We start from the raw sequence: 17,500 nt of genomic DNA on the forward strand, positions 1-17,500 counted from the left end.
TCTCTCTCTCTCTCACACACACACACACACACACACACACACACAATTGCACATAATCATATAAAATCATTTAATTTTGGTACCATATTTAATTAAACTAATTGCACGGTTACAGTGGGCTTAATGTACTAATGCATTTATTCAGTAATGATTCAGTAATGATCGGGATGAAGCCTAGGATAGTGGAACGCTCTATAAATGTTATATATTCAGACCTCACATGAAATGCAAGAGTGATCCATGTGCCCATGACCATCCCATGATAGCTAACTGTCCTGTTTGAAACAGGAAGTGGCTAGCAGGGCAGGAAAGACTGCTGTGCTAGCCTGGTTCTTGTAAAAAAAGAAAAAAAATCACCACTTTGGCTAACTAGGGCATGGAATTCTGAGGAGATAGCTAGGGCACTCTTAATTAGAGCCTCTCTTGTATCAGAGTCTCTGAGTTGCACCTACCCTCCTCTTCCTTTTCCTCTTCCTCCTCTACCTCCTCCTCCTCCTCCTCCTCCTCTTCCTCCTCCTCCTTCTCCTCTTCCTCATCTACCTCCTCCTCCTCCTCCTCCTCCTTCTCCTTCACCCTCCTGCTCTGACCTGCCAGTGGGAAGAAGGGCAACAAGACAAGTTCCAAGACGTACTGTAATGAAATGATGACGGTGTGATGATGGCACGTGAGTGTCCGCTGTGGGCTTCAGAAGCTCACCTCACACGTTTGCTTTCCGTTTTATACTGACATGAAGGACTCGTCGTGCCTGTTGGGTGGTGCGTTTGTTGGTCTTGCCATTGTGCAGGTTCTTTGTAGAACCATCAGTCACAACGATCTGATGGAGGATGCTGAAGAGGAGCACCTCGCCAATGGTGTGGCTATTACTAATGCTTCCTTCCATCTATATTCTTTCATCCAGCAACTGCATAAACTGGTGGGGGGAACAGATGATTCATGGATTTAGCTTGAATCCATCTCTTCACCCCTATTCTCACCCCTGCAGAGCAATGTGCTAGCCATGTATGTAAGATGGTATATGTGCATCAGGTACTGTATATGTGTTCAGTGAGGTCGACATCATCATATGTATCTTTTGTCTACATGTTTGGATCATGGGTGGGTGAGTGGGTGGGTGCGTGTGTGTGTGTGTGTGTGTGTGTGATTGTCTGTGTGTGTGTGTGTGTGTGTGTGTGTGTGTGTGTGTGTGTGTGTGTGTGTGTGTGTGGAGAGAGCGAAAGCGAAGTGCAAATGTGTTCTTGTGAACCTCCCCTGTGGAGGCCTGTAGCCTCAGCTCATCCCCACAGCCTCCACAGTGTAAAAAAACAACAACTCCACTCTGAGCTGTGAAAATGGGCCATGACAGCAATCAGGGACACAACTGGAATGTGTTCTGTACGCATGCATCCTTGTGTGTGTGTGTGTGTGTGTGTGTGCATGTGTAAGTGTGTGGGTGGGTGGCTGCACATACGAGTGTGTGTGGGTGTACATACGAGAGTGTATGTGTGTGTGTGTGTGTGTGCGCGCGCACGTGTATGTGACAGAGAAAGAGAGAGAGCGAGAGAGATTGTGTCACTGTGAATGTGCCAGAGACTATTTGTGTTTCTCAGTTTAATATGGGAGAGGCGTCTGAGCTGGTGTTTACATGAACGTGTATGTCACTGATGTGTTCTGTGTGGCACAGAGAATTCATGTCTGTTAGCATTTGTTTGTTCGCATTTTTTTTTTTTTAAGTATATTTTTTGGCCTTTTTGCCTTTATTATGATAGGACAGTGAAGACGTAGACAGGAAACAAGTGGGAGAGAGAGATGGGGTGGGATCGGGATATGACCGCAGGCCGGATTCGAACCTGGGTCCCCGTGGGCACTTGGACCCGTAAATGGTATGGACGCTGTAGCCTGCTGCGCCACAGCGCCCCCCTGTTCGCATTTTTTAGCTTTCGATTGTAATGTTATTTTCCCCCCAAATTTCTATGTTATCATAAGCAAAAATCAGCTATCATGAAATACAGTGAATGTGATATTCTTTTATGTCTATATGTAATCCTTGTATGTCCAGATAGCCAGACATCAATCAATATTCATAGACATGTGGAGTAGCCATGGAAATATGCAAGATATTGAGGCCAGTGTTGAGCATGCCGTCTCTCTCACTGAATAAGGCTGTGTAATGGAATTAGTTGTGGACTCTTGAACATCTTCCCTCTAATTCAGAAACCATTTGGAGGCAGTGGAGGGTGCCCATACTTGGAATGATTAGATTCGGAGACGGAGTTAATTTGCTGAAACTTGGGCCTCATGGATGTGAATAACTCTCACTGCAGGGCGCAGAAAAATATATTTCAGCAAAAAAAGCGCTTTATTCAAACATTGTCTAGATATCTGGTTACCTATGTATTTGAAATAATTATCTTAATTCTGATCTAATAGCCAGCATCAAATGCAAGGCATGATACATCTATCTGTGATGTGTGAGAGTCAGTTTGTGGGCTAAAACATATGAAGAATATGAAGTATATGTCAAGTGTACATGGAAATGGGTGTCTGTTGCAGTAGTTGGAGAGTTGAAATGGAATGGATGTTTGCAGCACATAATTGAAGTCATGCCAACAGAGTGATGGAAGACACCCTGGGTTTAGTAACTCCTACTGTAGCTGCATGGGTCACATTGGTGAGGAGAGTGATGTGTACCGCTCTGGGGAGGAACCAGAGGGCAGAATGGCATGCTGGTCTACAAGGAGTCAGCTGGGCACAATTCGTCATTCACTACAGGGATTTACTCTCTCTGTGTGTGTGTGTGTGTGTGTGTGTGTGGTGAGTGTGCATATGTCTATGTGTGTGTGACAGAGAGAGAGAGAGAGAGAAGAGGAAAGATATCAAATCTGTCAGTAATCTCTAAGAGCAGTGGCAGGGAAAAAGAAGAAAACACACACATACATACTGATGCACACACACACACACACACACACACACACATATTCTCTCTCTCTCTCTCTCTCTCACACACACACACACACACACACACACACACATACACATACACACACACACATACTCTCTCTCTCTCTCACACACACACACACACACACACACACAATCCTGCTGCAGTGCGGTAACTGGTGAGGGAGACTCTCTTCTCAGAATGAAAGAGAAAAGAGACAGAGAGAGAAACAGAGAGAAAGAAAGAGACAGCTATCGAGGGTTTGCTCCAACATAGACCATGCCATACCTGCAGTGCTAGTCCTAGTGCATGCACAAATGATGGCCAAGCTGGAGTGGGACTACTTGAGACACAGATTTGAGGCTCGAATCTCTTAAAGTGTTTAGGGTGTTGTATTTGGTATGATAGCAAATTCTTAGTATAATACGGTGGCAGGTGAGGTGACTTACTGTAACATGGTAGATGATGTGGGGAAAACCATATAAAAATGCTACACTGGAAAAATGCTGACATGGGAAATAAATTAAGTACATATGCCCTATTTTGACGGTCTAAAACCAATGGTCTGAATCCTATGTTTTAAGTGCATTTAGGACATGTCTCCTTTTCTGGTTTGACAGATAAGTGATCAGATGTCAGGTTCATGGTTCAAAAGGGCTGCTTTTGCATTTCTTAAAGCAACACTAAAACACTTTTCCTCTGTCGCACACACGCTATTTGTTTATCCAGCAAATAACAGACAAGGTAGAATATGTTGCATGATTTTATGAAAGTATGATGTATTGCGACATCGAAGCAAGTCAAATTTGTAGTTTCTGATGTCTCATTTCATGGAACTACAGATACCCCACCTCGTAAAGTTACATAGTGCGGTTATAGCCGATAGAGGGCCGGGAAGTGAAAGCAGAAGTGCCGTTCACCCTGTCACGAGTTGATGAACCGCTGAAATGATTTGGAAACATTATTTTAAGGTACAAAAAACTATTTAGTGTTGCATTAATTAACCCCATGTGCCTGGCTATGTAACAGCAGGATTTCACTAAAGCTTGCTTTGTTAAAGTAATGTGTGTGTATCTGTGTGTGTGTGTGTGTGTGTGTGTTTGTGTGTTTGTGTGTGTGTGTGTGTGTGTGATAAGCAGAGTATCACTATACACATCTGTACTTGCCTAATAATTGAAATTGTAGACAATGATAAAACACTGACTGACAGTGGGTTACAATACTGTAAATGAAAACATAGCCTTAAACAAAACAAAACTCACCCCAATAATGTTTTACTGAAATTACTGAATAGAAATTGTTAAGACATTCATTCAAGCACACCATGCAGCACAGTCTTTGCAATGAGACCAGAATTTCCTTGGTCAGTGGCATTATCATTTTCAGTGGCATCAATATAACAATTTGTGATCATGTGGCTGACCATGCCTAGTTTTTTCATCAACATGCCCAAGAGTGCGCAAGGTTCATCCACTGATCTCTGAAGGGTTCTTTATACAGTAGATCAGTGGGTTCATTTCATAACTCGTCAACTCGTGCGCCTGGTGGAGTATCGTTACGGTAGCTACAAATTAGCAACGATAGTGAGGTCGCACCATAGACTGTATAGAACAATACAGTGTGTGTGTATATAATATATAGGCTACACATACATACCGGTATACTGTACATATTCTTTAATCTATGGGTTGCACCGAGCACCATGATGCGTTAGATGTAAGATTGGGCCCCGTATGTTTTGTCTCTTGCTTCATCTTGAGTATAGTATCTCACTCATTATAGACAAATAAACAATCATCGTGTTATATAGCAAATATACAGCAAGTATTCTCATATGGTATGTATTTTAAGGTTGGTTATTTCCCTCAATTGTGAATGTAAAATGACTAATTGGGGGAGCTGTAACAGTAGCAGTAGCATCCATGCCATATTCAGATCCAAGTGCCCATGGGGACATGGGTTCGAATCTGACCCATGGTTATCTCCTGGTCCTATCTCTCTCCTCCACTCGCCACTTGCATATGCTAAACATATACTTGACTGAAAATAGAATAAAAAATTGCCTTCACAGACATAATTATCAGATACAGCTGCCATGTAAACCCATATATGGCAATTATTTACCATGTAGTAGATCATATCTTATCAATACAGTGTGTGTGTGTGTGTGTGTGTGTGTGTGTGTGTGTGTGTGTGTGTGTACGGTATATATATATATATACAGTATATATATATATATATATATATATATATATATATAATCATATATAGCCCTTAGCCTACTGCCCATCCAAACTCATCAGAAAGATTTCACGAAGGTTGGGAAGCCTATGCACACTTTGTAGTCCTGCTTTAAAAGAATGTAAAAGTTGAAAGACATCATTATGGGATGGAAGGAAGGGGAGGGAGCCCCTGCACTGCTGAGTGCTCAAATGCTAGAGATCTCACTGCTAATGTCAGGGGAACCTCTGACTGTATCCTAACTCCTAATGTTTGCCATAGACAGGCTTCTAAATAATCACACCCAAAATCCTATCAAACTTAATCCCTCTTAGTGCACTCGTAATGATAGATGATATATCAAAATGTGTGTATGTAACAAATTTACGATATGCTGTCATTAGTCTTTCATAGGCTGATATAGACCTTATAAGTCCATGGCTTCTCAGATATCGTTGTCAGATGAAATAAATTGTCATCTTCATGATTGTCACAAATGATTTGATGTTACCACAGCAAACAAGTCCAGCTACAGTATATGCTGCAAGCCTTTGTAGTTCCATGTTAGTTGTAAAATATCAGGATAGTAAAATCCTTCCTCAGAGCAGAGGAGTGAATTTTAGAAGTTTTATTTGATCATTTTTTTGAGTTGAGTTGTCTGCCGAGGCTCCTGGGGTCTGCCATTTGCATGCAAGGGTGGTTCCACTGCAGAGAGGAGAGGGCTAGCCCCGTGATTGGTGGAGGAGTTGCTAGACAACAGATGTCCGGCTGGCTGGTAGGTGGGCTACCTGTGGAGGAAAGGAAAAACAAGAGAGGGTGAGAGAGTGAAAAAGAGAGAGAGAGATAGGGGGACATAGAGAGAGAGAGAGAGAGAGGTGTGTGTGTGTGTGTGTGTGGGGGGGGGGGGGTGGAAGGGAGGACACAGAGTACAAGAGCAGTATTTCTAGGGAGAGAGAGAGAGATGGGTAGTTGAAACTCTTAGTCATTTGGCCTGGGCCTGAAGGGAGCTACATGGATAAGAACAAGCAGAGGAGCAATAAATAACTGTTGTGGTGATTTCCTTTGCCTTATTGTCTGGACAGGTCTTAGCTTGCTGTCTGACCTTTAGAGCAGGAAAAGGCAGAATGTTAAAGTAATAATTAAAAAAAAAGAATAGAAAAAGGAAAGTGTGAGTGATAAGGGACAGTTTGCTACCCAGCTGAGGACAGGGACGAAAAAAATAGACGTCCTATTTTATTTGAAAAAAAAAAAAAAAGCCCTCTCTCCTCTGTGTGTGCGTGTCCTTAGGCAGAACTGAAATGGGTCGCCTCCTCCCTGATTCAGATGCATACGGCACACTTTTGCTCGCGCCAGGTTTGGTGGCTCTGCTGAATCCGATGGCCTTTTGCGGAGTCCTGATTCTCACGACCACCGTTCGAGAGCCAGACGTCTGAAATCGCGCCGATTCCCCGGGATGGCGGACGGCCTCGGCGTGAGGAATGTCCTGCTTGACACCACGAGAGCCGAGCCGCGGCAGTCGAGTTACTGTAACGCAGCAACTGGTTTTGGTGCATATGCCTGCATCAGCAAGCATGTCATAGTCTCAGCCAGCACCCTCTGGCAGCCTTCTGCCCTTTAGGTAGGCGTGTGACTACAGCGTGTTGTCCTGTTTGTGTCGTGGCTCACGCAGTCAACACTCGGCGGTGACTCTTATCTCGGAATATTAGGTCACATTTTGAAGTTAAGTTTAGCATCTTTATCTTGGAGATTAGATGAGAGAGGAGTTGTCAGAAATGAAGCGTGGGAGACGGGAGGGTGTGTGTGTGTGTGTGTGTGTGTGTGTGTGTGTGTGTGTGTGTGTTTGTGTGTGTGTGCGTGCGTGCGTGCGTGTGTGCGTGCATATGTGTGTGTGTGTGTGTGTGTGTGTGTGCGCGTGTGTGCGTGCATGTGTGTGTGTGTGTGTGTGTGTGTGCGCGCGCACGGAGCGGGAGGGGGGTGCTCGGTTGGAGGTCGGGGGCATGCGGTTTATTTATAGCCTTTTCAGCAGTCAGTGCGCGCCAGCTGGCGTGTATTATCCTTCCCAGAGGTGGCGCCCTCTCCTGGTGAAATGATGGTAGAAGATAACAGATTGTGCCTCTCTTTCTCTCCTCTCTCCCTCTCTCACAGATCATCAGAAACTGGAGAGAGAGGCCAGGATTTGCCGTCTTTTGAAACACCCCAATATAGGTAGGTAGTGTGTGTGCACACATGTACACAACATGTGCAAAGATTCACACACAAGCTCACTCTGCAAACACACACACACACACACACACACACACAACACACACACACACACACACACACACACACACACACACACACACACACACACACACACACACACACACACACACACACACACACACACACTCACACGCCACGCACACACATTCAGGTTTGCAGGTATTTTCTGTGACTCATTTCCTTTTTTAGTCCCAATCTGCTGACTGACTGCAAGTCTCCCTGTCATTGTAGTCAACATGTTTGCACTTAAGCATGAACTCAAACATGGACGTGCTTAATAGATGAGAGAGCTCTTGTGTGCTCATGATGATAGCTATACAAACTAAATGGCCTTAAAAAGAACTCGCAAGACAGCCTGGTCAGGAAGTCTTTTGGGTGAGGGATAATATCTGATAAAGATAGCTTAGGGCCAAAATGGGCCCATCTGCTTGATGTGGCTTTATGAAAGTCCTGTCAGTAAAATATTCTGGCGAGAGTGCATTTTTTACACTTAAATGGTTTTTCAAGAGCATATTTTGGAGTTATCCTTATCCTCCAATCATACCTATCCATCAGTGCCCCTAGCTCTATTTATAAACCATCCGGTATGAGCACATAGCCCAGATTTAGCCTGCTTAATATATTATATCAATTATTTCAATAGAGTGCAAAATGTACCCATCACCAAATACTGTACATGTGTGTAATGTAGATCTGAGTTTTTACACTTAACTGAAGGTTCAACTTAATAGAAAATCCCACTGGAGTTGAAGTGCACAATCATGAATGTGCGCAAAGATGAGGAGGTAGAATTTGTATGTAGCAAGGTCCACATAGAGGACCAGAGACAGTCCAAAGGAAATGATTCCTCAAGAGACCTGAAGAGAATAGTTGAATTCATTATGCATTCCCCTTTTCCCTACGTTAGTCAAAAAGGGTCTCTTTTCTCACAGAGGAGCATCATAGCCAGAGCTATTTGTCTTCCAGCATTTAGGCCGCGTTGTCCACTGTTGTTACCGTAGATACATAGAACAGGTCACTAACGGTGTACTGGTGTGTTGCATGCACATTGGTCACAGTTGATAGTGACATCCCTTGTCGTTGACAGCATGGGATCCAAGTCAGGGTTTGAATATGAATTATGTTATAATGTCACTTAGCATATAGACTAAAACAATTGAACTGATATGAAACATCAGTGTAATCCTTATATCTTTTTATAAATGTGCATTTGTTATAGCTCACAATGGAGAATGTCTTAGAATGAATGTCCTTTTCTTTCTTTCCATATTATGTAGAGGATTTATGCAATGTATGTGTATAAAGGTCCTTCAAGGGCCCTCATTTAAATGCCAGGCTAAGTGCAAAGCCTGTCAACATGGGTACAAAGTCCTCTCACAGGGACTATCCCTATTGTGAGTACAAAGGTCTCATGCAGGGACTATCTCTATTGTGAGTACAAATAACCCCCACAGGGACTATCCCTATTGTGGGTACAAAGTCTTCTCACTGGAACTGTGCCTGTTGTGGGTACAAAGTCTTCTCAAGGGACTATCCTTAATGTGAGTCATGCAGGAGCATTGAGCTGACTCAGCATGGTTTAAGGTCTCGTCCATGATGTTATATTAGCAAATACATTTTGCTAGCCATTAAAAAATGAGCTTGAGTTAGACTTTACCCTTAGCACTTTGTCCTGCTTTCAAATTAGGGCCCATGATGTCATCAGAACTGATGCTGATATTTCAACTTGGTTTGTGTCATCATTCTTAGTTTATAAATGACTTTAGTAAACAGCTGTTACTCTGTTACAACTGAAACTCTCTAAACAGGTTTCTTTATAAATGACTTGCTTTGGAAAATTAAATAATAAATAATATTCTTTAAATGTTCTTTTTGTTCACAGTGAGGCTTCATGATAGCATATCTGAGGAAGGTTTTCATTACCTGGTCTTTGATCTGTAAGTAAACATTCTGCCTTTTTTTCCCCTCTACCCCCTCTCTCTCTCTTTCTCTCTCTGTCAATCCCACTGAATTATATTGCCCATGTACCATTTCCCTCTCCTCTCCCCCTGTTTCTAGCTCAGAAACAGACTCGAAGGAAAACTGACCCATTTTGCAGCATGATGCTGAAACCGGCTTATGGGAGTCCAGAGCCTTTCAAGGCTAGCCTGAGGCTAACCCACAATATGGGTTAGCCTTCTCCTGCTTATTTTATGTTTCTCAATTATAGATAGTCACACCAACATTAAAGACAATTAGTGGCAGTGGAGATAATATGTGTCATTTTACATGGGTTGCATCTGAATGTGTGTGTGTGCGCATGCCTCTCTCCTCTCTCTCTCTCTCTCTCTCTCTCTCTCTCTCTCTGTATATGGTATATGCAAATAGAAATGTCAGTCTTTTATGGAAAGTTGCCCTTTGCAGCTCACTATCAGATGACATGGCTTTTCGGCGTACGGTGTGGCTGTGGATGTGCACGTACATGCATGTTTTGAGAGAGTGCTAATATGGGCTGCACTGTGTGTAGTTAGTGATTTAATCTTGGAGGCCATGGTATATACACACACACACACACTCACACACAAACAAGACATATTATTGAGCTTCTCCCTTGTGAGCTGTGATTACATGTTGCCACAACAGCTATTATATTATTTGATATTTGCTAAAATATCTTAAGTGTGGATTCAACATTTCCAGAATATTCCAGATGCAACGTATGTATATGCAAACACTACAGTATTGGAACATCAAGTGCCTATACCAGCTATTTGAATGATGGGCAAAGGACAAAGTCTAAAATCTAGTCAAATCTAATTTGAGAACTAGGCAAAATGATTTTGATAAATGAACACCATGGACTTCAACCGCTAACACTGATGTGTCAGCTCAAAGTTCCCACATGCCACATTGCTATAGTTCATGTCTGAGAGCTTGGAGTGTTGATAGCTATTTGAATTAGGGTCCCAAGTGTATGAGTAGTGTATGAGTATAGAACTATTCCTGAGATGACCCAGGTCTATAGATTTGTACTTGTGGTAAAAGTCCTGAGCTAAATCTCAGTGTGCAAATCACAGGTTAGAATGTGCTATACTTACACAAGAGCTGTGTCTAATGAACTTACTGTAACTCCTAAGGATGTTTTACAGTGCTGAAACTACTGAATGGATCTGTTAGATTACAAGTTATCTTTGTTGAGGTGATTCAGCTCTTCTTTATCAGTTAGAATTTATGCAACCAATGATTGCTTTAGTTTCTGTCCTCCATAAGTTCTGTATTCTTCATTTAAAACCATATGAGAAACCGAGTGAAAACATTCAGTTCACAGTTCACTAGTGACATTCAGCACACAGCAGCAATGCAGCAACTAGGTGTCTTCATTTTGTGACTCAACACAACTGCTCCAAGGGGATTCATATGCAGAGAGATACAGTATGTACAGTGCAGTGTGTACAGTATCCTCCATGCAGTCTTAATTGGATCGGGGTTATACAGTACGCACACCAGCCAATCACAGCCGGTTATTGATGTGCTGTGCGCTGTTTCTCTTGCTCTCTCACCTCAGGGTCACTGGAGGAGAGCTGTTCGAGGATATTGTTGCCAGAGAGTACTACAGTGAGGCTGATGCCAGGTAGGAATGGATAGGCCAGCTCTCACACTCACACATACACACACACACACACACACACACACACACGCAGGCACGCACACACACACACACACACACACACACACACACACACACACACACACACACACACACACACACACACACACACACACACACACACACACAATCAGGCCAGCTCTCACACACATACACACGCACACACACACACACACACACACACACACACACCGATTGTTAACTGTATGCCTATATTTCCACATCCACATAAATCGAGCTCACTCAGTTCTAGACTCACACACACACACACACACACACACACACACACACACACACACAATCAGGCCCAAGTGTGCACACTCACTGCTGATGGCTGCTGCAGAGATAAATCACTGTCTGGCCGTTCTCCTGGAGAGGCTGTTTGCAGTGCAGCAGAGACAATTATGTGTATCAATTGTGACTTTATCGCAGGTGTTATACATCTCTAGTTGGGTCTTACCAGGCTATTTATAAATGTGATTAATGATCCAAGCAGTGTTTTACAACACCAAGTTTTTTTGTGGTTGTGTTTAAAATCTCTCAGGAGAAAGGTGGCTGAAATGTATTGTTCTCTCAGGGTGATTAATGAGTGTTTCACTGTTAACATGTTGCCTAGTACACAATGTAGTCGATGACTGTGGCAGATTGACATGCTATACCTGCAAGGAGATTTCTATCACAAATGCAATTTTGTATTTCTCCTGTTCTTTTTTTATATTAGCTTTATCGTATTGTACATCTCTCATGTCCTTACCTTTTCTCTGTTGATCTCTCTCTCTCTCTATGTGTCATTGTCTGCCTCTTTCTTGCTCTTTCTCTCTCTCCCTCTCTCTCTCTCTCTCTCTCTCTCTCTCTCTTTCTCTCTCTCTCCCCCTCTCCCCTTAACCAGCCATTGTATTCAGCAGATCTTGGAGAGTGTTCATCACTGCCATGTTAATGGAATCGTCCACAGGGACTTGAAGGTCAGTCCACAGCAATAGCGGTTTCGGTATTTCCTTTCACTTTCAGCGAGACAAGATTCAGTCACTGTTTGAGTCACAGTCAAGGGCATGTGAAGGGCAGATCTTTGGATTAGTGCTATGCATGTTAGGGCAAATACAGGTTAATTGACTGAGATTTTACATATACTACATGATAACATGATATGATGTTGTACAGGCAACTGTTCAATGACAAATAAAAGTCTTGGATCTTGAATCTTGATAAGCAATATAAGCATGAATAGTTACGACTCTAGCAGTAGCCTTTAGTAAGGGGTATATTAGATTATGGAAGGAGCTGATTGTGTAAAGAATGTGTTGATCGTGAAAGGTAAGCATTACTGAAAACAGCATGCAGCTTTTGCAAAAGTTTCCCCAATGAGATAGCTTTTGAGATAATGAGATAGCACACAAATGACAGATTTGGTACACCGCCCACCATTCAAAACAACGCAGGAGTTGTCAGTTAGCGATGAAGATAGCATTGGGTATCTTCTGAGGTATTCGTGTACTGTGTGCATAGTACATTTCCTTCCTCACTACTTATTTGACAACAGAGCTCATGTTCATGGCTGTCAGTGTCATCTCCATGCAAGTGCACTGAGGAAAGATCAGGGGGACATATATTCCCGAGGTCATGGTATGAATAGACTAAGCCAGAGCTTATGGAGGTGGCTTTAGCTGTAAACCAGCTTGGGCTGGTGTGCTTATGCTACCCCATAAACAGCATCTGGATTTCAATGCCCAATTCTGCCCCTTGGATCTATAACGCCATAACAAGAAGCCCTACAGATATCTACCAGCATATCACGAGGCCCTCTCTGGTCTGACCAGCACTGCCCATTAGGGAGGCCCCCGTGTGGATTATATACGGGCTCAGGCGATGCTCAGGTGGTGTTCCCGCAGGGGAGAGCGCGGGCCATGTGCTTGGCTGTGGCACTGAGCCTAACCTGCTTGTAAATGTCAGCGGATGCATTATTCATGATTCCGATGAGTGGGTGAGCTCCACAGCAAAGCCCTCGACTGGGCCTGAGGAGCACAGACCTTTTCACACGCTGGGCTCGTCTAGGGGCACGACAGGTGGGTGAGAGAAAAGGATAGAATAAGTAGAAAGAGGAGTAAAAAGGACAGAGATGGACAGAGAGAGGGAGGGAGTGGAAGGAAGAGAGAGAAGAGAGAGCAATATACATCAGGAGATAATCTCTGTGGAAACCTTTTTGTTTATGCGTATTTGTGTTTTGTCCATTTTGAAAGACGCAGTCTATGAAAGACTGTATGGGTGGCATTGGAAATGGGCGATGAGCTGTTCAATAGAGCCCAGGTGGCTAACCCTTCGTTTGTGCTCCCACAGCCAGAGAACCTACTGCTGGCTAGCAAGCTAAAAGGTGCGGCCGTCAAGCTGGCAGACTTTGGACTGGCCATTGAGGTGCAGGGGGATCAGCAGGCCTGGTTTGGTGAGTGTCCCCTCAGTGGACTACAGGAATGAGAACACCAAGTCTCCATTTGAGTGTGAGTTTGCGCTGAATGCCTTTCTGTCTCTCTATCTTTCTTTCCTGCGTACCCACAGGCTTTGCTGGCACTCCAGGATACCTGTCTCCTGAGGTGCTGCGGAAGGATCCGTATGGAAAACCAGTGGACATGTGGGCTTGTGGTGGGGAGATTAAACACAGTCACACATGAAAACACACACACACACACACGCACACACACACACACACACACACACACACACACACACACACACACACACACACACACACACACACGCAGTCATATGCAGATAAAGACTGCTAAAGCTGAGTGACTCAGCTCCTGGTGTTAATATGCTGAGAGTGTTTAATAATAAGTGCCTGTGCCTGTGGATGTGGACGTGCCAGCTCTTTATCACCAGAGATGGGATTCTTGAAGCCCTCATTTATATGTGCACAGAACCACCCTCATTAGCCTGGCCACGCCCACCTAGTGTCTCTCTTCAGTGAGTTACTAGTCTGGCACACCACAAAACACCAGCGCTTCCCTCTGACATGACGGGTGAAGGGCCAATGGGAGGGGATGAGGTTGTGGTAACCTGTAGTAGCACCGCCTGCAGATCAGAATGCAGCCAGAAGAATGTGCACATTTATGTTAATCTGTAAAGGTGTGGGTTTTTGAACATTCTAACAAAACATCCAATTCCGCAACAATTCAAGGTTCTAAAATTCTATGTTGAATTCAATGAACGCAGATATTCTTTAGAAGGTTAATTTTCCAACATTCCCGTCACATCGGTGTGATGGTACACCATTAAAGGTAGGACTAGATACACTGTCTCCTGACTGCCAATGCAGTGTACAGTATAATTAGTTTGTAAACGTTAAATGAAGTGGAAGTAATGTTAGGAGTCCCTTATCAATGTGATTGGTAAGGGTGGACCAATGACTTCAAACTTCGAAGTTACAGTAACACAAAGTCTACGCCTGTTACGATGCTAGAGTGAGAGACTTGTTCCATTTCCCAATAATTAGAGGCCAGGTTCTCTTCATGAAGTGAAGCAAAGTAGTGAGGCGTGTATCAGCAGGCTAGCCTCTCATGCCCACACTCCTGTTGTCTGGTGCAGGTGTCATCCTGTACATCCTGCTGGTGGGCTACCCCCCGTTCTGGGACGAGGACCAGCACCGCCTCTATCAACAAATCAAAGCCGGGGCGTACGATGTGAGTAGGAGAGCGGCGTGCAGAGTGAATGCGGCAGTCAGCATTCGTGTGCATTTGTGTGTATCATGACATCTGTTTGTGTGTTTGCTTGTTTGTTTGTTTGTGTTTAGTTTCCCTCTCCTGAGTGGGACACAGTGACCCCAGAGGCCAAAGACCTGATCAATAAGATGCTGACTATCAACCCCTCCAAGAGGATCACCGCCACCGAGGCCCTCAAGCACCCCTGGATCTGCGTACGTCCCAGCACACTCACTACCCTGGAAATACAGAGCTCTCGCGAGAGCACAATTTGAATTGTGTCCGTAAGATACTCTGGCAATGAGCAATGATGCACGTTACTTTTGCCACAGGAATCTGTGATAACCAAAAAAGGAGTGGGCGAGCTAAACTGATGATGACAGCGCTAAAACTTTCGTTTTTGTTTGTAGTTTTATCCAATTGCGTCGAAGTCCAGAATCAGTCAGAGTGAACATTGGTCGTAGTGTTATCCAATAGCGTGCAGTGAGATTTTCAAATGCATGCTTGGTGCCGCCACTCGAGTTAGGCCATTTTCATTATTCGTGGCCAGACCCTTAATCTGAAAGATTCCAGGGTCTGGTTTACTACCAGGCTATACACTCACAGCAAAACAGCTGATATTACCCAGATGTAGCCAACGGCTTACATCAAAATATATGCACAAATATATGCACAAACTCATTTATTTTTTCCTCTTTCTTTCTTTCTTTCTTTCTTTCTCTCTCCATCCCCTGTTTCTCTCTCTCTTTCCCTCTGTTTGTTTCTCTCTGCAGCAACGCTCCACAGTGGCCTCCATGATGCACAGACAGGAGACGGTGGAGTGCCTGAAGAAGTTCAATGCCAGAAGGAAACTCAAGGTGCGACTCCTGCTGTGCACTTCCTCATTAGGAGCCGAGACAGAAATAAACACTCTTTTTTTTATTATTTTCTCACTCATTACTTCACCCTCTTGTAGTCAGACATTGACTGCTAGATTTAGGAATAATTAGTGAATTAGCCTGAGTAACACAAGACTGCTCACTGCAGGGTGAATGAATGAATGAACAGATGAATGAATGAATGAATGAATGAGCGGACGAATGAATGAGTGAGTGAATGCACTTAGCTTTTCCTTGGCTTTAGCATGTTCTTCTTCTTTCACTTTCTCCATCTCTCATGTTTCTTTCCTCTCTCTTCCTCCCTCATTTCCCCCTCCTTCCTTGCAGGGAGCTATTTTGACCACTATGCTGGTCACAAGAAACTTCTCAGGTATGCCTGCCTCTGCTGTTCACCCTCCTCCTTTCTCTTTTGGCAACACACGGTTGTCTTAGAAACAAGGTGTATATGACATGCACTTGTATTGATTAGCGTCTTTTTTTTTAGCATATTTTAGCAATCACTTCACCGTTTTGTAGCTTGTGGTAAGTCTGCCTGGAATCGCTACAACGTTATAGCTTGTAATGAGATTATGATGAGATTTTGACTTTCAGAACTGGAGTAGGCGGTCACTGTTGAGCTCAATGAGGTATTCCAAGTGAGGAGAGTCTAGAGGAGAGTCTAAGTGAGGCTAAGGTTACCGTAGTCCTAACAGAGCAAGCAGCCCTGCTGCTTTACCTGTATAGGGATACCTGGGCTGCTCATGTCGTTTAAATGTAGACTTGTTTTGAGTATGTTTTACTGGTGCCTGTTTAATATGAACTTAGCCAATGGCTAAAGAGTTAACTCAGCTGTTATGGCTTGTCAGAGCTCTGTCAAAGAGTTTGTGTTTGTGTCCATTATTAAGGTAGTCGGTATGTTGACCTTTCTGTGACAAAGGATACAATGCAGTATAGTCCTTATGTGTTCAAATAATCGGCAAAGACTTATTTGCTCCAGCCCAAATCTTCTGAGAGATTGGAGGGGAAAATATGTTCTGTGTATCCATGCCCTGATGTGTGAATGGACATCCTCTATAATTTGACTGAATAGACACTGGTTATATTTAAGACCATTCTAGATGAGGCCGTCATGTTTGGTTCCAGTCACATATTTTTTTTCCTTTTGACGTTCTTGCTTTGTACTTCTCCAAGAGCACCAGTTGTTTCAAGGGACATAGTAGCGCTCCACCAAACTTTTTTCTCAGATATTCTGTGTTCTACGTTTATTTTGAGATGATGGGTTTCTGATTTATGTTTTGTTTCTTAGTTTTCATCATCTTGAAATTATGGTTATATTTAAGACCATACTAGATAGATGGGGGCGGTTATGTTGGGTCCAAGTCAGATATTCTATGTGAAGTTTATTTTGAGATGATAGATTTCTGAGTTTTTATTTCTTAGTTTTCATCATCTATAAAACATGTACTTCCATTAGGCAAATTCAGAAACAAGTAGTTATTTGAATTGTTTACCTTTTGCCTCTTGTTTTGTTGTTACGTCCACTCCTTTGTTTGGGATGTGGTACCAATGAGGTAAGAGTTCATAAGGAGAAGGAAAGGGGCTGTGCTTTGCCACTAACCAGAGTGTGTGGGTTTGATCCCAGTGTGTCTAAAATGCACTTCCCTTTCACTTTGGGCCAGTTAGAAGATACTCTATACATGCATGCCAGTCTAATGCCAAAGCCATTACATTCATAAAATGGTCTTCAGATCTGCTGGAAATTTGCTGATTGACATGTCAAGGATAGTCAATCAGGGCTCAATTTGATTTGAGCATTTTCATTTTCAAGTGTCTCTGATGGTGTTGCATAGACATGACATAGATTCTCTACATAAATGGTAATGCACTCCTCAAATTGTAAAACTGT

General features: G+C 43.3%; 1 protein-coding gene across 9 annotated transcripts in view; it reads left to right on the forward strand.

The window, feature by feature from the left end:
* The window catches only part of camk2d2 (calcium/calmodulin-dependent protein kinase (CaM kinase) II delta 2), a 32,075-nt gene that overhangs the window by 4,656 nt on the left and 9,919 nt on the right, over nucleotides 1-17,500 (forward strand). For all 9 annotated transcript variants that reach the window (XM_062520382.1, XM_062520395.1, XM_062520403.1 and 6 more), the window contains exons 3-12: nucleotides 7,283-7,342; nucleotides 9,285-9,339; nucleotides 10,947-11,012; nucleotides 11,938-12,010; nucleotides 13,380-13,482; nucleotides 13,596-13,679; nucleotides 14,625-14,719; nucleotides 14,830-14,952; nucleotides 15,511-15,594; nucleotides 15,943-15,985. In XM_062520382.1, coding sequence (XP_062376366.1) covers nucleotides 7,283-7,342; nucleotides 9,285-9,339; nucleotides 10,947-11,012; nucleotides 11,938-12,010; nucleotides 13,380-13,482; nucleotides 13,596-13,679; nucleotides 14,625-14,719; nucleotides 14,830-14,952; nucleotides 15,511-15,594; nucleotides 15,943-15,985 — 786 coding nt within the window. The remainder of the gene's footprint in view (nucleotides 1-7,282; nucleotides 7,343-9,284; nucleotides 9,340-10,946; nucleotides 11,013-11,937; nucleotides 12,011-13,379; nucleotides 13,483-13,595; nucleotides 13,680-14,624; nucleotides 14,720-14,829; nucleotides 14,953-15,510; nucleotides 15,595-15,942; nucleotides 15,986-17,500) is intronic.

This window comes from Sardina pilchardus, chromosome 2 (genome assembly GCF_963854185.1).
Source record: "Sardina pilchardus chromosome 2, fSarPil1.1, whole genome shotgun sequence".
Taxonomy (NCBI): Eukaryota; Metazoa; Chordata; class Actinopteri; order Clupeiformes; family Clupeidae; genus Sardina; species Sardina pilchardus.